Source organism: Catharus ustulatus, chromosome 1, assembly GCF_009819885.2.
Source record: "Catharus ustulatus isolate bCatUst1 chromosome 1, bCatUst1.pri.v2, whole genome shotgun sequence".
In the NCBI taxonomy this organism is placed as follows: Eukaryota; Metazoa; Chordata; class Aves; order Passeriformes; family Turdidae; genus Catharus; species Catharus ustulatus.
Window position 1 is genome coordinate 122,241,370 of NC_046221.1, and position 20,901 is coordinate 122,262,270.

The 20,901-nt window shown below is 37.5% G+C and overlaps 1 protein-coding gene across 2 annotated transcripts in view; it reads right to left on the minus strand.

Moving 5' to 3' along the window:
• Nucleotides 1–20,901, minus strand: part of TOX (thymocyte selection associated high mobility group box) — a 217,215-nt gene that overhangs the window by 100,545 nt on the left and 95,769 nt on the right. For both annotated transcript variants that reach the window (XM_033069988.2, XM_033069996.2), the window contains exon 2: nt 2,618–2,683. In XM_033069988.2, the coding sequence (XP_032925879.1) occupies nt 2,618–2,683 (66 nt within the window). The remainder of the gene's footprint in view (nt 1–2,617; nt 2,684–20,901) is intronic.

A 20,901-nucleotide genomic window follows, 5' to 3' on the forward strand; every position in this document is an offset into this window, starting at 1 on the left:
CTGGAACACCTCTTCTGAGAAGGCAGGAAGGCAGGCTAAAAATGCTGGGGTTTTTCAGCCTGGAAAAGAGAAGGTTCCAGGGAGATCTTGGAGCAGCGTTCCAGCACCTAAAGGGAGCCAACAAAAAAGCTGGAGAGAGACTTTTTACAATGGCCTGCGGTGATAGCTCAAGAAGGAATGGCCTTAAACTGGAGGAGGATAAATTTAGATTAGACATTAGGAAGAAGTTCTTTGCTGTAAGGGTGGTGAGGCACTGGCACAAGTTGCCCAGAGAGGTTGTGGACTTCCCATAGATGGAAGTGTTCAAGGCCAGGCTGGGAGGACTCTGAGTAAGCAGGGCTAATGGAAGGTTCCCTGCTCATGACATGGGGGTTGGAACTAAGTGATCTTTAAAGCCCCTTCCAACCCAGTCCTATGGGCTGTGATTCTGTGTATCCACTTAAAACCAGTGCACCAGGAGAAAATCCCAGCAAGGGAAAAGAGGCTGTGATAGCCCAAGGCTGACAGCCACTCTCTACCAGGCACAGAAGACTGATTGACTGGTGCACATGTGGCAACAACTTAAAACACTGCCTGCCAATTGAGCTGCTTTTTGCCACATGGATCACCCAGCAAAGGACAGAGAGGTTGCCTTTGGGTGTTGAACTCTACCTGGCAGCCAGACATGGCAGAGCTCAGCTTTGCCATGGTCAGATCTTAAGTCTGTAAGTCTTTTCTTGGTTCCGACCCTTAGTAAGAATTCAGGGTTTTCTGACATCTTTGAATTTGAAAATGTCACATTTGATAGATTTTTTTTTCCTTGAAGACAAAGTCATTTGCATTTAAAATACCTAGGCCTAGCTGTTTAAAGGTACTTTAAGAACCTTATTTTCACTGCAACCAGTGAGTGTTAGATGCATAAATTTATCTGAGAATCTGGGCCTTGTTAGCACATGTAGAAACTGCATAAAAGATTAAAACTTATACTCTTAATTTTTCAATATGCCATTTAAATTATTTAAACTACATGCATACACAGTACAAAAATATCAACAGAAGAAAAATAATTCTGATGTATAATGTGGATTTGCAATTCTTTATTCAAAACTATTTAAGAAAGACATAATGATTCTCTGAAAGGTAGCAGCTGCCTGATAACAGCAATCATTCACAGAGTTTGTATTTCTACTGTTTCAAACAAATTCAATTAGCCCTTGCACTTCAAAACCCTTAAGGCAAAAATGAGATGATACTAGGCTGCTTTAATCTAATAGTAATACTAAAACTTGTCAGTACAGTTTTTGGATTAATGGTTAGAGAAAAATTAATAATATAATTTTTCATTTTTTAATCAAACAGTTCTGTTCTAAACTACCTCTGGATCTTGGAGGGCTCTTAGCTGAATAAGTTCAATCATGCACAATTCCTAAATGCAAAGTACACTATTGGTCTCTAAAGGCATTTCAGAGTGACTTTCAACAGAAAGCTGGGAAGCAACATGGTGGAACACTTTAAAGATGATCTTTTTGATTGAATCATGTACTCATCTAACACAACCGCCTGTTTTCCTGCCCCCAATGAACCTGTGTACCTGAAGAACACCACTTCATAAACATGTTTAGTTTTGAATGCACACTCTCCAAAACTGTTGATTCCTAAGTTACATCCAGCTTGTCTGAACATAATTACTATTCATTCAAACTTATTTCCCGCCTAAGGAGAGTTTTACACATAAGCCTCCTGGTTCTGTCAGGCCAGACACTGCTGGCCTGAAATATTGCATGACATAGACACCAAGTCTGGTTATTCATGGCAGTTTCTGACACAATGTAACTAATCTGCAGCACTATCCCCACCACTTACTGGTGCAAAGTTAAACTGAAACACATGAAGTAAATGAAAATTTTCCCTCTACATATAGACATAGCAACAGGTAGACAACCTAAAACTCTCAAAATTCTTTTTGCTTTCAAGCAGTAATTAAAATTTGTAATTCTTAGAAGTCTATAGGATCTTTGAGGTCAAGTGGAAAGGTAGAAGATTTTTTTAATATACATCCAATATCAAAATTTAGTGTGTGTGGCACCCCAAAAGGAAAAGGGCTCAAAAATACCTTTAAAGATTGCACATCACATCAAGCCTTTTGGCCTGTAAGCTACAGAAGGCTTACATTGCTTTAACCCCACTGCTAATTGTGCTAGATGCTAAAACATTCCTCAGACATAGGATTAGTGTTAAAAATGCAATTCTTCAACTGTTCTATGAATGATAATTAAATCTATTTGTGACATGTATAGCTTATAATGATTAACTTGTCTGCAGTCAGATAAACAAATAACCTGCACCTGTAAAGACTTTATTTCCTGAAGGTAAAACAACTGTTTAGGAAAGATCATGCTGGCAAAACAGCTGCTTGCATTCTGGAGAGGAAACAAGGTAGTATCTTTCAACAAACGCCAACTCTGGTGTTTTATCAGCTCTATCTCATTAACTGGAAACAAGGCTTAAATGCTTTGTTTATAAATTATGATTATTCCTGATTGCAGCAGTTACTGATAGTGCCACTCATTTGCAATGCAACTCTTTGAATTTTTTTAATTACAATTTGAAACAAGGCAGAGAAGATTAATTAACCCACCTGGCTGGCTGGCACGTAGTCCTGGCTTGGTTCTGTCATACTCATATACATGTTCTCACCGTCAAACTGCAAAGGAAATAATAGTAAACATTCAGCAAACTTGATTTTTAGCATTGACTAAAAAAACCTGTTACTATAAAATAATATTACAGCCTGGTTTTACAGACTTGTAATTGCGTGTATGCATCTTGTCTTTGATGTTCCTGTTGTCATCCTTATTGACCCTGGATGTCAGTGATTTGGAGTAATTAGCGCTCTAGTAATTACAGCTAGCAAGGAAAAATGAATGGTTTCCTTTCATCTGCAATCTGTTTTAAAACAAAATGCCTCATTTTGTGCACCATGTATACATATTGCTGTTGGTTGCAATGAAGTACTAAGTGAATTGCACACTTACTGAGAAAAGGAAGATGAGAATAGAATCTGCACTAAAATGCATCTTAATGGATTCCAACTTTAGCTTCTGAACAGAACAAGAGTTGAAATTTCAAAACAAATTAAACCCCCTCCAACTGAAATGTTCCCATATCAGAAAGTAGGAAATACATTTCCAGACGGCTTTCAGACATCTGAATATATGAAAGAGTATACGTCCCGTCCGTATGGTGTAAGAGGATAGTTTGCTTGATGTGTGAAAAAAGTAAACATTCATAATCAGAACTGCAAAAATAACCATCTGTAAATGATAAATACCATTCCTGGAAATATATACAATATAGAAAAAGCTTCTTTGCTTTTTTCTTTTTTTCTCTCTCTTTCTTTTTTTTCCCCCTCTTCTCAACTGCTGTTAAGAAGTAACGGAAATGTCATAGAAAGGAGTTGATTAAAATCTGAAGGTCTAGATGGAGAAAAACTGTCAGATCTGAAGCCTCATCCTGTACCAACACAAAGAAGTGTAAAACTACTGATTTCTTACATAGTCTGGAAAATGTCCCCACAGAACTCTCGTCACACCCACTCAAGTGGCAGTGCCAACAGGGCAATGATAGTCCCAGTGTCTGCTCAGGAGCTAGGGAAAATCTTTTCAAACCTTTTAAGCAGGAATGAACAACAGCAGGAATTCCTATCTCCAGTCATCAACCACTAATTTCCAGCTGTTACGAGGTCTGTTTGAAATAACTTGCACCTGACTCCTTGTGTGAATGCCTAGAGTGACATATTTTGGACTTCGGCCATTGCTTTGCATGACACAGCAGGTTTTTTAAGAAGTCCCTCCAACTGAGATTGCTCTGCTCCTACCGAAGGTGCCTGTGAAATATCCCATGGACATTTCTTGACCAGCGTTGAGCTTCTGGGGATATTCTACCTGCAAGGTGAATTATATTCAAGTACCCTGAGGTGGCAAAATTAAACTGTGTCTTTGGCAGACAGCTCTACCAATTTTTGCTGAGGTGGCTGAAAAGGTTTCAGCTTCCAGCTGTTCATCTTCTTTCTCTGCCAGAGGCTACAAGGCTTGTAACAGCAGCAGTAACATGAACAAGTGCCAGCTCCTGGCACAGCAGCTGATGGTCTGCCCTTCCTGGCCAGAGCTATTTAATAGTCACAGACTATCTGTCAGAAGGCCGAGTTTTATGGGAGGGAAAGGATTATGCCACAGACACAGATCTGCCATAGGGAATAGAGTATTTCCAAATTTTGACAGAATAGAGATCATTAGATCACAAAACAGAGATTGATGCTTGTTCCTTTTTTTGTTTCTTGTTGACATGTACAATTTCTTTCAGCTTTCTCATTCAATAATGTTCTTATTTGTAAGCATTCAAAGTAGAGTTTTGGAGAAAAAAATTTAGTATCTGGATTGGAAAAAAACTGCATTGTTTCTTCTCCTCAGATGGACAGGTGAAATTCTGAAGAGAGATTTCGCAGGCAGTAGTTGGAAAGCAAGCACTCCAGTGCAAGGCCTACAGGAGCTCAACTTATTCAGCTTGTCAGACAAAAGGCTGAAAGGTGCCTTGATCAGTGTGATTGGTACTTACACCCTGGAAAGATGTCTGATAGCAAGATGTCAGCCTTCCTGACAGTGGTATAATGAGATCTACTGTTGAGAAATGGGAGTTACAGAAATTCAGCCCTGAAATAAGATACAAATTCCTACTTTAGGAGGTAATTAAGCATTATGTCAACAGCAAACTCATCATTCCTCAGACATTTTAGAATGAAGTTTGATATCTTTTTTGGAACAGATGCAGGCCATATCATATTTATAAGAAACCCTACGGACAAGATAGTTACACTTGCTGGTTATAGGAGTTCTATCTGCCTGGAAACCATCATTCCTTGAGTTTCCTCTTTTGAATTTCCCTCGTTATTGTCTTACATTTGTTGCGATATATTGCAAGCTTTGCTGTAATTCAAATACTGTGCTGCACATGTTTAGTTGCAGTGAATATGAAGAAATTTCTGCCTACTGGCTAGATACAGGATTGTTTCAATTTATTTTGCCTTCCATAATGCATGAGACTGATCTAAGAATCTTTATGAAGTATACTAGTCTTTCATATAATTCCCTCTTTTGAATGTTTGGTCATCTGTCCTTGCTCCCAAGCTTACAATCACCAAATCTGCATTCTTTGAATAATTTCCCTAAGGTATTTTTCCATGAATACTGAAATTTTATAATTCTGTGTGTTGTTCTTGGATTATCTGCCTACCTAATCAGTGCCTCGCTGATAGTGGTCCCCCTGGTATGATAGGATATTGGATCTCAGTGTCTCTTGTTTGCTGCTTGTAGCCCTCTTTTAGCTCTGAAATATTTTTTTTTCTGCTGTGGTCTGTGGGCTTTATGTGAGTAGATTTCAGAGAAACCAAAACAGAAAAAATATACACAAATTTAAACTTTGTGGCCTTTTGACCTTAAATGAGAAATGTAAGGGGATTGATGCTTACATGAGAAATGAGCTTCTGCAACGTTTTGGGTTAACTTGTTAGGACAAATTTTTACAAAAATATATTGATGCATAATGTTTGTAAATTCTGAATGACCTGTTAACATCTAAAAATACCCAGCAGCTTTCTGATTTGTTACTTAATTTCTTCAATATTCAAGCATGGAGTTTAGTCACTGCAATATTTAGCATCTGCTTGTCAGAAATATGTGCAAGATAATGTATAATAGGTTATATAGGTCAGGAAAATTTGATGGTATATATATTTCTTGTAGTGTTTATATATGCAGATTGTGGACTGTAATGCATCAGCTGACAATAACACTCTTGCCATACTAGTATTTGTACTACATTTACCTCTGTTTAAATTATGATCTGCCCTCAGTCTGCATAGCTACTTGGCAGTTCCTAAGACTTTGGATATGAGCCTGAAAAACACACATAAACTCAAAGGATGAAGCATATACACATTCATTTTGTACAGCAGGTATTGCCAGGAGATACCTCCTTCAAGTTCTCAATGTTTACTAAAATGTTTATAAAAGAGTGAAAATATGATCTTTGTATACCAGAATAAAACAAAATATTTGCTGCAATGCTGATTTGCTTATTCATCATCCCCTTTCCCAACTACCAAAGTAGTGTGAAATAGAGATGACTGTACACCCAGCCAAAAAAAAGGCTAAACAAGCCTTCAATAACAAAAAGTTCAGAAAAGCTGATGCAGCACAAATACAATGTTCACCTTTCCCAAATGTGATAATCCCACATCAAAAAAATAAACAGAGGAAAAAATGCCAACAATTGGTTCAATGGGAAAGTTCTATTAATGTTTTTCCCATCTGTTTAGAAGCTTCCAAAACATGCCCTTAAACCCCAGAAATGAATATTGAATAATTTCACCTTTAATAGACTGCTTTATAACATGCAGGCTCTACAGCATGACACCTCTCAACAACTCTCCACCTGGACACCTTAATTCATGCTACATCCACCTGGAATTCAGCTTTACAAGTAAATTGATGCATGCAACAGCAGGTCAAGCAACTTATCTGGATCAGAGTGAGTCTAAAGCAGGTATGGCTCAAAGATGTTTTCAAGTACCAGAGTGTTCTTCCTCTACTCTATGCCTCCAAAATTGTCATACTGTACTCATCATTCTCAGGTTGGCAATCTCAGCTTGTAGTCCCTAAGCTTTCCTGCCACTCACTGTGCTTGATTTCAAGCAAAGAAACAGCACAAGCATCACTTAACCCGTGGATGATTCATCCCAACAGAACAGATGAAACACAAAGGCAGGCAGTTAAATGAACTGTCTTTTATGAACCTATGTATGATGTATATATATCATATGACATTTCATATAAAGCTTTCCCAATGTTTCTCCAAGATCCCTCAGTACCATTAAGAGCAGATTTCAAAATCTTTCATTTTAATCTATTAAATGTGAATGCTAATACAATATTCTGGTGTGTGATAATAACTACTCTTGACAACATTTCTTTTCACATTAAAGTATAACTGCATGAGAAGTTTGGGTGAGAGCAAACGAAGAACATGACTGCATTGTAATATGAAAAGAAATATAACTGGGAGCTAGTTCTAATATAAATTCAGGATTGTATAATATTCTTTATTTAAATTATTATTATTATTATAAATAAAACATACAGGCCACAATGTGGCATGGCCAGTTAGAAACCCCCTCACAATGACCCTTTGTAAGACAAGTTGTAATGTTTAGCAACCAATATGCACAAAATTCCCAACCGCTGTTATTAATTTAAATTGTTATACAATTTACTCATAAAGGTTAGGGATGTAATTACATAAACATTGGTTGACTGTAACTGATGCAAGAGGTATGACAGAGTTTAGCAAATGCCCAGAGTGGTAAAGCTGTTTACAGGGATCCAAGGCTGGCTTCTGCCTTCCAATGATGTGGCATCCTACCAGAGTCACACAATGTACAGGCAGGAAAGCCTGTTTTCATTTTCCCTTTTAAATTGAAGCAAACTTTATCAGCATTTATAACAGTGATCATAAAGTAGCAAAGCTTGCAAGAATAGTGATTTTTTATTCATTCTTAATGTGCTTTAAATTACAAACAGCCTACATGGACTATGTCACAGAGACACTATAAACAGGTTGAACAGACAAAAAAACTTCTCACTGTGACACCAAAGTAGAGAATGTTTATTTGATCTCCTACATAGACAGAAAACTTTGGAATACAAAAAAAAAGGGTACAAGTTGGCGGAAAAAGCTAAAAGGGCTTGAGAACCAAAGAGGATATCTGGAAATAAAATATATTTCTATTCTGGTATATATTTATATACTGGTAACTGTATGTGTGCATACAGTGATTATAAATGCAGATGAATATCTGCATGAGCTTCATGTAGCTTGTTCAGATGACAGCTACCACACACACACACGTTAAACAAGCTTTCAGCCTAGCTTTGTGTTCTTCCCTCCACTTACGCTACCTGCTTCTATACCAAGTTACTCTGTTTTCATTGCCAGGATCACCTGGGCTGCAGGGAGAAAACACTTCTCCCCTCCACCTCCGTCTTCTTGCTACGTAACATTTCTTTGCTGTTGTTGTGAAATGAGGGTTTATTTTGCTCCTTTTTCATCCAGTTATTGACTTCTGAGGGTATTACATAATTGCTTTCTCTTTCTATGCATATATACATGTGTGTGCCCTAAGTTCTTCAGGCACAGTTATATGAGCTATGTGAAAGAAAAAAATAAAATGATCAAGTACATGAATGTATGAGCTTTTTCCCATTCATACTGAACAGCAGCACAATGTGGCAGCACTGCATCTTGTCCAGCTGCAGTGTGGGCAGGGAAGCACAAGGAATATGAGCCCAAATGGCTTTTGAAGGCAAAACGTGCTTAGGACAGGGATGTGGAGAGGGAGAAGCTTTGGACAATGTTTTGTGCACAAATACATCCCAAAAGTGATATCCTAAAATGCAAACATTAAAGGAGGAGAAGCAAAGGAAGAGATTATGATATTGGTGAAAGGTGCTATGTTACTAAGTTCATCTTCTGGATAAAGCCACTTGGACTTGACATTCTGATTTCTTCAAAGGATCTTACAGATCTTCAAAGCCTGTTATTAATCACATAATCTAAATACAAATTTCTCCCATCTTAGGTTTGAACTGGAAGATAGATTTAGGTTTAAATATAAACTTTCATTATATCATTAAACCATAGTTTACCTTACTCTGATGGTGCCCCAGCACAATTTGTTATGTTTCATTTTAAGAATTTGGAATAGCATTGTGTAAAATGATTGTTTATTTCTAGTGATTTAGTGATTTTACTGCTTACAAGTTATATATATCATTTTTAACTTACATTATCTAAAAGCCACTAATCCTGTAAAATCTTTAAAACTAGGTAATTTTGTTTATTTTAAACCAAATACCATGTCTCATGTTGCTTGATGACAAAGAGTGATATTTTGTTTTACTCAGAGCTGCTGAAATCAGACTAAAATAATAATGGGATATAACATAAATCATCAAATTGCTACGCTAAAGGAACAGTTGATCTTGTTATGGCAACCATTAAAGATAAAAACAGAGATGCTCTGTAAACATTATACACAATGGAAAATCCCTTTCTTGACACAATTTGGCAAAGCGGTACATTTGTATTAAATTGAAACTCCATTTTGTCTCCTAAACTCCATTTTGTATGCTATACTTGAACACGTTTAAATTCACCCAGGACATGTTACAGTAATGCATTCCAGACAGGTACCCTTCCCAGGAAAGAGGCTTGACACCTCAGTGAAGGACTATCACAGGAAAATTGTCAAAAAAACAATCTAGTACTATCAACTTTGATTGTTCTGCCGTCTTCCCTCCCTCTTTCCATAAACCTTGTTTATCAGCAGAGGAGCATACTAAAAAACCACAAGATTGGGTGAAAATGCCTGAACAGTAAAAAGAAGTCAAATTCTTTGCAGAGCTGGGTGTGCCTCTGGGCCATCCCAGCTTTGGATGGCCCAAGGGAGGTGATTAGTGCAGACTAGCAGGATCTGGAGGAGTCCTGTCCCATCTGGAACACTAGGAGCCCCCCAGGATGCAGAAAAGTTTGATGAAAGCAATAGAGTGGAGATGGCATCTCTCAAGACTGTTGTTATTATTATTAATTTTAATTCTGCTACTAGTCTTAAGGAACAAAGTATTAGGAAAATCCTTTATGTCTCCGGTCCTTTCATCATCATCTTCCATATTGCTGAAGAGTCTGAACCAGGAATATGGAGTATGCTCTCTTTATGTGGTCCATGGTAATGTGTGGACTAGGCAGATTGGAATTGGGAAGGAATCTGGCCCAGTCTGAAGAGCAGCCTCAAGGTGTGTGAGAGCACTGGCAGCAGCCTCAGAGCGGGAATCGAGGGTGCTGCTTCACAAGGAAACGCTGTCAGACATTTCCTATCTTAGAAAAAGCCAGAAACAGCCACAAAACTCTCTCTGCCCACAGCAGCCAACAGACTTGGACCCACTTGGTGCTTGGATCCAAGTGTGATAGGGCTTGCGGATCAGCACTGCCTTTTCTACCACCTGGCTTTCAAAGACAAAATGTTTTGTAAATACACCGCTTGATTCTCCTCAAATGAGACCATTTTTGTCTCATTTTCCATTTATAACACCTGCTATTGCTTCAAAACAGAACAGAAAGTGCTGTCAAAGTTTTCTCTCAGATATTCATGCCTGTCTCACAAACGCCCAGCCCAGACCTACCACCATTGCATTCCTCAAGCTAACTCACCACCTACCTCTCTTATTGGGAGAAAGGGAGGAGACTGTCTCCCGAGTATATTCTCTGAGGTAGAGTGCTGGCTGAATATCTAAATATACACTGGTAGTTAAAACCTGAATAATGGCACTACAGCATTTGTGTTTTTCCTGCACTTAATAGAGGTTAATGTGAAACTGCAGGAAAGGTGAAGGGGAGTGTTTAGCTTCCCGCTTGGAGCCTGCATGTGTCAATGCCTGACAGAGCCTTGAAGTTGTTAGCCTGCATGCAGAGCACTAGCTGAATGAGGTTACAGTGCTGAGCACAGCGGGCTAAAAGAAGTAGGATCAGACTGATAGGAGGAGTGGCAGAGTCCAGGCACAGCAGAGTGTATCAAAGACAGCCCAGGGGAGAGTGGGTACTGTATTAGTCCTTTGTGTACATTTAAATGGAAGACAGTGAACATGCAGAGATGAACTCTGAACTCTCTCAGCTGGGCTCCTGATCCTTTTAACCTTGGCTCTGTAAATAAAATAAAATATAATAAAATAATAATAAAAACTAAAAATAAATAAAATAAGTTAAAATAAAATAATCCTAGTACACTGGGGTCTGGACTTCTATGCTCAGCTATTTTTTGCATATTGAACATTCATTAAATAAACATACCAAGATCAAAGTAGCAAGTGCTTTTGTTATTACTTTACTCAATTCACACTAAATTATAGATGTAGACACCCACTGGGAAAATTGGGTGATAAGGTGGAAAGGTTTGAACAACTAAGATAAGACCCTTCTTTTTCTGCCCACAGCAGCTGAGGAAATTTGTTTAACATGGTAGGCTGGTAACCAACACCAACAGACGTGGCCAATTTCACTACAAAGTCTGATCCTGCATCACAGAAGGTGAAGGGAATTGTGCCATTGCCAGCTGGACAGGAACTGGATCAGGAACCAGTAGACTGGGAAGGGAATAGGAATCTTCTTCAAAGTTCAGAGTAATTTTTGTCAATGTTCATCTCTGCCTCATCATGTAAAGTGGTAGATTATGTAATGAAACACAGTAATAAAGAGGATCTACAGAGAGCAAAGAATTGACTAAAAAGCATTTTTTATATATCCACATGGAGAACCCCCTGTGCTAGAATATGGCAGAAGAGAGGTTCCATGGACCATAGTTAATGAATTTTCCACAACTAGGACAGAACCATTGCCTTGTATGAGTACAGTTGGAATATCGTAGGGATCCATGGACAGAGTTCTATCTACTGCGTTATTTATAGTGAATGGGATACATATGGTTCCGATGGGTAAGTACATCTCCTTCTGCACAGCAGAATCATAGAAATAAAAAGGGGCAGAACAACATCAACCAAAAAAACACAAGAAAAATTCCACAACTATTCCGAAAATCCTATGAAACAGGATCTTGAGAAGTAAATAAAGGTGACAATTGCCAGAGAAATAAACAACCTCACCTGGATGACTTATGTTTGAAAGAGTAAGTGGAAAAAAACACATGGCATATGCAGAAATATTTTCTTTACCTATGCCATATTTAAAAATCCTATTTTAAATAGTATCAAGTAAGAACTTAAGCACTCTAGACTAATGCAGCAAGTCATTTGTATCACATATACAATATGTATTAAAATTATCCTGTTGAAAGGAATGACAATGTGAAAATACTTAAAATCAAGCACCCATACAAATATATGATAAAATAGGACCCAAGAGCTCAGACGTTTAAAGAAACAGGAATAAAATATTTAGGTATGTACCAAACTCAGATGGAAAAAGTCAGCTTAAGTTTCTGATAAACCAAATTATTTAGCGCAGTCTGATGGGATCTCATTAGAGAGAACTAATTCAGACCTGGAGAGAGTGATAACAGAAATGACTAATTGCAAGGACTGAGGAAAACATGGACATCTGTTAAATGACAAGTGTTGTAGGGCCTGATTTACAATCATCATTTACCAAAACAGCTACTGTGGCAGCCATGTGGACAATCCTACTTCCATCCACAACTATTCTGGTATATGAGCATCTTCCTTAATTTCCACAGGATTATTTTCATTAAGAATGTCACACATGTTTATTTCTCTGTCTGCATCAAACAAGAAGAGGGAGCCCCATGAACGTTTATAAGAAGAATCTGAACCAAGACAGATTTTTACACTTACAGTTGCAACAGATTCAGAACCTTGACAAGCTTGTAACTTGACTTACTTCTTTGCTAGGATTGTATACAGATCAAACTGAGATACCCTGGCAGAGTAATGTAGAGAACTTTGCAGTATTCTACCCTAAAATAGGTCATTTGGGAGCAGATGTGGTTAGAAATGTTCAAAATATTACTCAAAAGCAGAAGAGGAAAAGTTGTTTTACTTTTTTTCTTACCAACTTCAGTGAAGGTATATCCTTGATGTGAGATCACTTATCTGTTCTCAAAAATTCTAAGTGTTCTCTACACCTTTTAAGATAAAACTTGACCTTCAAGTTCACTTTATGACTAAATTATTCCATGAATGTTTTCATCTTTTCTTTAAATTTTGCCAAGTTGCACTCATAATAGCTTTTTTTAAAGAGTCTGCAGCAATGTTTCCTTTATACAATCGATATACTTTTTTACAGAAAAAGAGACAAGTTCATGCAAATATATTTCTTTTCTTTTTTCAAAGTTTTGAAGGTAAAGAGCTAAAATATAAAGCCATGGTTGTAGTCTCTTATCAAAACTCTTTAAAGAAAAAAAAGTCCCACCTCTTCCTCCCTCTTGCTTGAAGAACAGATGTCACACTCAGCACTGTCTGCTGCTTTTTCCATCAATACACTATGAATCTATTACTGTTGAACACTCCTCACAGCAAATCAGATAGTGAAAGTTACTCAAACCTGCTGGCATTACCAGCACCATGGCTGTTGTCTTTCAAAGAGGCTGTGCATATTAGCATGAGATAGTCACATTAGTGCTGAGAGGAAGCTCCTCGAGCAGGCAAAGCCATCCCCTAAATAACAGCACAATAAGTTTCACAGAGCATCCACAAAAACTTATTGTCAATTCCTTCCTTACACTTCCAGCAATGGCACTTTCATGCATTTTCCCCTTTTGGTTCAAACTCTTCAGCCATTTTGCTGTTTTATCTTAAGGCCCTTTTCCATCTCTCCAGTTTGCTGAGACTAATGACTTCTATCTTTTACTAACCCTTGTGAACACAAAGACAGATACTCTGTCCTCTCCAAAAAGTCACTTTTCAATTACTTTAACCTTCTCAACATGCTTTTTTCCAAGCATTTCTTCATTTTTAATCACTTAGATGCTTTCCTTTACTGATATCCATTTCACCATCTCATGTGCTGTCCAAAATGAATGTAGTACTCAGTTAGTCATGGATAATCCTGAAGAGGTTCTCTATTTCCAAGGTTCATCCAGACCTGGGGTATGCACCAACCTCTTTCTTTCTGTACACTTTACTTAGAAAATGCTTTGCTTTTTCCAGCCCTTAATAAATGAAATATTTGAAAGCTTATCCTGATTTATACAGTTGGGAAGTTGCCAGATAATTAGGGTACATAGCATGATCTATGACAAATGGTGAAGGCCTAAGCTCCATGGATTTTGACCCAAGTCAGAGCTCTATGTTTTTTCTAAATAAAGCATTTTCAAGATGAAGATAATGATGAAGCTGACTTTTAAACATTTACATGAGAAATGAAAAGACGCTTTCACCAGAAGAATGTGGCAGTTCAAGCACACAGTAGCACAGAGGGAAACCTTGCTTCAGTCCTGTTCTGGCACTCCCTCACATATCAGTTGCACATCAAGGCTACAGGCTGGGCCTTCCCATATCACTTCTGTGACTGTCAACTTCCTAAAAATATCTGTTGATGAAGACTTGAATTAATCTCTCTCATATCTAGTGCAGTGTTCTCACAGGACATTACTTACAAGTATATCTTTCTAGCTTTCAGCAGAAATAACTTCAGGCCCTGAGAAATTCCTCTTAACAACTGAAAAAAAAAATGGCAATTATTATCTTGTCAAATTCATATTGGCAAGACTCTGTCAATTCAAAATTTGCAGCGTGGTGTACTTTAGAAGTCCCTGAATGCAGTGAAACCAGCTGAATTCTGCTACACTGGCCATGCAGAGACAGGAGGGAAGTGCTGCATTTGTACCCCTGGCCATGAAGGGAGCTCCATGCTGGGCTCACTGCTGGCCAGCCAGGGCTCTGATTCACTGGCAGTGATTCTCCACCTGCAGCTGCCCAGAGAGACACAGTTACTCAGAACCCCATGGCTAGAAGAGTTATGGACAAGGTGGACACAGGCTTCCCTCATTTTGGGCAAAATGAAACCAGCCAGCCCTTGGCAAAGTGCGTCAGCAGTTTTGAACTGGACCATGGCACCAACGTAAAAACAAACCTCTTGAAATACAGATAATCCTATGATTCACACACTGCAGCCTGTGCTTCAGTGCACTGAAATAGAAGCAGCACTCAATATTTGTTAATCCTACTCTAATTATAACAATCTGTGTTATAACCCCTGCTAATGAGCTAACATATTTTTTTAAGTGTGTATTATAACAATGTGATTAAAGCTTGATGGAGCTGTTCTTATGCTTTTATGATATAAAAATGGTTTCTTATTAGCTTTTGATGTTTCATTTTCCCCACAGCATCACAATATCTGCTTCTGTTTTACCCAATTGTACAATAATTGTTGTTTAAATTCAGCAATCTCATAGCCTAGTCAGACTCTAGCCATTTGATTAATCAGTGAAAATACTCTATAACAGTAATACCATGGAAAATATGCCTTATCATTTTAGTGCTCAATATTATATTCTCTCACCTTTCTATACAAGCTACTGAAATATTAATATACTGTCCTCAGGATTTGATAAAACGTGATGAAAATTAGCATAATATTTTATGCCTAAAGTCCATTAAATTAGCACACATTAAACTTAAATGGCTTCAATAATTTTTGGTTAAATGTGTTCTTTTTGTTTGGGAGACTCAAATGCACGTTGAAAGTTTTAAAGTTATGGAGGAACCCACTAAAAATTACAGCTTCAGTGGTCATGCCTAAGATTATGTCTCTGCTGTACATACACAGAATAAGCTTTCTTCAAATAGTCAAACACATTTCTAAACTAAACCTTCCCAATCTAGAATAACTTAATTGTGTGTTTATTAAAAGCCTCCAAGTCAAACCAGTAAAGAGGGAACAAAGAAAATCAAATGGGAAAATTGTATTCAGATTTGCAGGTGTATACAAGTCCAGCAGAAACACAACAGCTGCATAAATATTTCCAAACCCATATTTGGCTCCTTCCCTCCCACATTAAAAGGCAAACACAGCACCAATTGAAATAATCTTGTGTTTCCTGATGGAGCAAAATGTTCTTGATTTGAATGCAATTCAGAATTAAACACCGTTTCACAGATGGGGCTGGTACCAGGACACTGCTCTGGGTCTACACTGGCAAAATCCAAAATTGATCAAACTCAGAAAATTTAACTCTTATTGAGGTATGGTTTTCTTTTTTTGGCATTTTTAGGAAAGCCAAGACATGGGCTCATGCATTCAGCACACAGCTTGTTTTGGTGTGAGCAACACCAACCTGTTTTGTGATATTTGTCTAAGAGGAGTACTAAGAGACTCCAGGGTTTTGCAGAGGCTCCTGAGTCTTAACAGATGTATTCATAAATTGCTAGACATACAGTATCACTGCTTCTTCCTGTGCTTTACAGATCATGTAATACTCCCCAATTTCCCTTATGTCAGTGCCTACAAGTCAAAAGTTCAGAAATAATAACAGAGTACAGATACGTGTTGTCATTAGATTCATGTTTTGATAGAAAGTTAATTTGGTGTTTTATTCATTTGTTTGAAATAGTAACTACTGCCTTGAAAAGTGTAAGGTGATTAATTTCCAATATTTTTAGATCATATTAACAATACACAGTGTTTTGACATGCCTAATAGTTTTACTCAAGATTTTGCATTTCAGAAATTCTTCTAGCTACATGAACCAGATCCTTACAAGCTAGAATAGTCAGAACATTGATCTTAAAGTTGGGGAAGTATTTTAAACATTACAGTGCATCACTGAAGATCTTTCGTTAACACAGATAGAAATTTGAATTATATATGTGGTTTTATTTCTTACTGTTTAACACAGCTTATTGGAAATGTATACCCAGCTCCTTTTTAAGAATACACAGCAAAAGCAATGTCATGTATTATGCTACAGCAGGTAATTACCTTCCTTAGATAGGATTAGCCAACAGATTTATCAAGCAGTCTCTAAGGAAAGCAGAGTTCAAGTCTAAGCTCATCAATAATACATAAATAAACTGAACAATTAGGTACAAAGTGGCTATCCTGTCAGACAACTTATTAACCCATAAATGATATACTCACTGCAGATAGTGTAAAAAGAAGAGATATGAAAAGATAGGAAAGACCTGGAAACAAAGAGAAGGTAGTCTACTCCTCAGTGTGTTTGTGGACTTGATAATGCTCTCCAACTCTCCATTTTGAGCTGGCAGCTATGATGTCTAGACGAAGATGGTTCAGCCACACTTCACTACCAGGAATAATTTGGAGTTTTTTTCTTATAGCTAAAAACAAATTTATTTCTTTGCTCTTTAATCAGTGATCTAAAGAAAAACAGGTATCACTTTTCCATTGATAGCTACTACAGCCTCAATTCAACTTAATCTGCAAGTTTTACATAATAAAAATTACATAAATACAGTTATCCCCAGTGTGTAATGTCACTGCCAGGCATTGCTATGAGACAGTCCTACTACTGAGGTTCCTAGAAAAGGGTAGATGAAAGTAGTCTTACATCTGGTTTACACAACACCACCAAGAGGTCTTAAAAGGCAAATCCATGGTGTTAAATATCAAAATATGGGACATTGGATCCTTCTTTATTATCAACAAACTCAAATTTAATTTTCTTTTCTGTGCTGGCCTGTACTTTTCAGACAGAAAACAAGAAAACCTGAGGTATGAAGGGCTGTTGCTTTTTTTCCCCCTCAGCCAAGCAAAACAAAAAGAGTCTTCACTTCATTTAGGATCAACAAGTAAGCAAGAAAACGTAGTCCAAATAAAATCTTTTCATATGCACATATCTGCCTCAGTTCAGAAATTGTGAACACTTGAAGTACAGATTTCAGGATTTGACTCAGAATGAAACTAATATTTACCCAATATGATGTTTTTCATGCTCAAGTACTCCGAAGTGCTTTGCAAATATTGACTAAATTCTGCCTTTTTTACTGTGTTCAGCACCCCTTGACTCCAGTACCCCTTTTGAGGGGTACATGGAAAAGATGAGTTAAGGCCTAACATGCTTTGCTAATGGAAATGTAAATTATCAGTGAAACAGCCACTTCTGTAGCAAAAAGGTAGTATTACTCAGAATACCCTCCAGAGCAGTATAAATTCAGGAATTTATAAATATCCTTGCCAGAGGGAAAAGTAATGTGGATGAACTGAAGAAGTCTGTGGTGACTTCACTCCATGGTGACTGTGCCTCAGTTAAACAACATGGACAATTTTAACAAGACTTAGTCAATTTATTCTAGATTCATTTGAGTGAACAGTCCTTCTATGTTGCATCTGAGTACTTTCGAAAATGCACTTTTATGTCTTGTCCAAAGACAGGCAGAACCTGAAGAATAATGTTCCCCTCCTACATACAGGGCAAACTAGTTCTCAGACCCAGAATATCACCCCTATAGGTTCCTAAATCCCAAAGTAGGCAGATGACAGCTAAAGCAAGCACAGCACCTGCAGAAAGACTGGCATGCAAGCTGGACAAAAGGAGGATGCAAACCTGTGTAAGAAAGACCACATCTTTCCTAGGTCAAGATCTTGACTTTTAAAAAAAAAAAATGAAAAGAGAAGGAAGACAGGTAATAGAGCTGATTTTCCATCTCTGATGGAAGACCAGCTGAACTGTCTATATAGTTTGCATATTTTTCTTCTGCTAAATATAAAAGGACTCTAGGGCAAATGTATCAAACTTTAGACATGTAAAAGTTGTGAGCCAAACCCCTAACACTGCACACCACAAAGTGAAGGGGATGGTGTAAAGTGTGCATTCACTGTCTCTGGGACCAGGTGTCCTCTGTGCCCTCCATCCCTGAGGAGCTGAAATGGCATCACTGAGGCATTGTGAAACCACATCAGAATCCTAGTTCTCTGCTTATTCTGGAGACCAGGGGTAGGGATTATGAGGAATCCATGGTATGGTTTTGCCGGCTGTATTAAAGGATTCCCTTGTCTGAGGGTGAGAATTCTGTGCATGTGCCACTTTTCCCAAAAGTAGAAAATAATAAAAAAAGAGTGGATCAGATTGTGGGATCTGGATGCAGACATTTTATGCAGCACTACCTGCAGACTCAAACTTGAAAAAGGAGGCATCAAGTGAAGAATTTTCATAATTGCAGTCAATCTATGGACAGGCTGATGGCACTGCAGCATGAAAATACTGCAACTCTGCCCACAAACACAGCCCATTATTTATTAGCTCAGACTGTTAGTGAAAGAAGAAACAATTTAGCACAATGCATAGGAGCAAAATGGACTTCTGAATTGCTATAGGATAATTTGCACCCAATTTATGAGTTTTTGCAGAGCTATGAGATGCTTTGATCTGTTTCATATAAAACTTGGTTGAAAATATGTTTCTTAGAGTGAAGTATGAGGTAATAAAAACATGATTAAGGTGTGCTAGCAATTTTATTTTGGCAACTTTATGCTGTGCCTTTGAATTCCAGTATATATAAAGTTTGGCTCTTTTTCAGTTGATAGTCTATCAGCTGAAGACTCTACATATACAAACATTAATAAACTCACAGACAATAAAATAAAAGCAGTCTAAAACTACATGCTATAATCTCTCTCTTTAAAAATAAATGTAGGAAGTCATAACATATAGTTTATAATTACGATATCCAAAGAATTTCAGTTCAGTGAAGCCAGAGGAAATTGCTTACTATGGAACTAAGAATGCGATAAAAAGAAAATTAGGCACTGGCCCTGAAGCTCAAACTCAAAGTAAATCACATTTCCTCAAGCAGAAAGGGAGTCTCATTTTTCATGGGGAAAAAACTTTCACAATAATGTTAGAACACAGAAGTCCAACTACTAATCAGAAGATACCCATTAGAAGTGAACAAAACCAGTTCTAGAATCCCTTGAATTGTAAACATATTTCTTTAGAGCCCTTACAGTGATAAGCCTAAAGTAATTGTGGGAATTGCTTTCACATTCTAAACTTGGACTTCTCTTTTCTACACAGAAAATTCACCCCAGTCAGAGCACTGCTTTAATTAATAGTTGGCATAACACAAGATGTCTTTCAAAGTTTCTTGTTCCTATATCCCTGTAAAAAGTAAATGAAAATTAACCTTCACAGGGTTATAGTAAACAAATGTTCAGTGGAGGCAAAAAAAAAAAGAGTTTCCATGTAAAACTATCACACTCATATCTGTGTAAAGATACTTTATCCTCTAACAAAGGGCTAATCCATGAAAAGCTTCACTAAACATTTTCTTGTACTATTCAGATTTATGAAAGTGCTTTCTGGAGCCTTAAGACTCTAATCAATGAAAACAGTGTGATTTACACAATCTATGTTCTTTGTCAAATTTAAGCAGTGTATCACTGCAGAAGATCTCTTGCTGACAGGAGCATACCATATGATGGAGATGCTGGAATCCTCCTTACACTGGTTGTGCCTGGCATACCATGCTGCGCCTGTGCAATGATAAAATGAAAACTTGCAGGACCTACCTCAGGCTATCCAACTCTAATGCTCAAACTAGTGGATATAGCTCACCAAAGGTATGTAGAAATGGGTGGGTTTTTTTCACAGAAGTAAAATGGAAATTAAACACAATTTGAAAAATATGAGTTACATCAGAATTATGCTACTGCAGTCTAAGAATAAAAAAAAAATTGGCCTCTCAGATCATTACAATTAAATAGAGATTACAGTCAGTTGAGTTCCTATCACTCAGTACCTACAGACAAGGACTACTACCATAAGCACAGTGCATCTAATGACTGACTGAGTTCTCTAATTTGAAAATGGCATTAAAAAAAAATTTACTATTTCACAGAGCTCATCCATTTCCCATCTCTACTAGGAAAAAAATGAAACCTGTTCATGTAATTTATATTTTCCGGACAACCTTCTGCAATCACAAAGCACTGCTTGCCCAAATTGCAATATAGTTAAAGCAGATATAGATTCACAGCCTGACTCGCTTACCTGAAGCTAGTGCATCATTCATACTTCTACCTGGCTATGCCAGCTGACATACTGAGCCCATAAAGCACGTGGAAAACCATGCAAACCAAAAAGGTATATGTCTGGAAAGTCACGTGAGGCTGAAAAACTTATTTTTCCCTGTTGCTCCAGAAAATGCAGAATTATTTATGTCATAAAATAGTAATGTTGTGAAAAGCTGTAGCAAGATGTTAAAAGATATGGTTCCTAAGAAAAGTTCACTTGGAAATTACATTATTTTTTGCATTCAACAAACAAACTCCTATTAATGACCTTGAAGCCAGTGAATTATGATAATCTAAGTGATTACA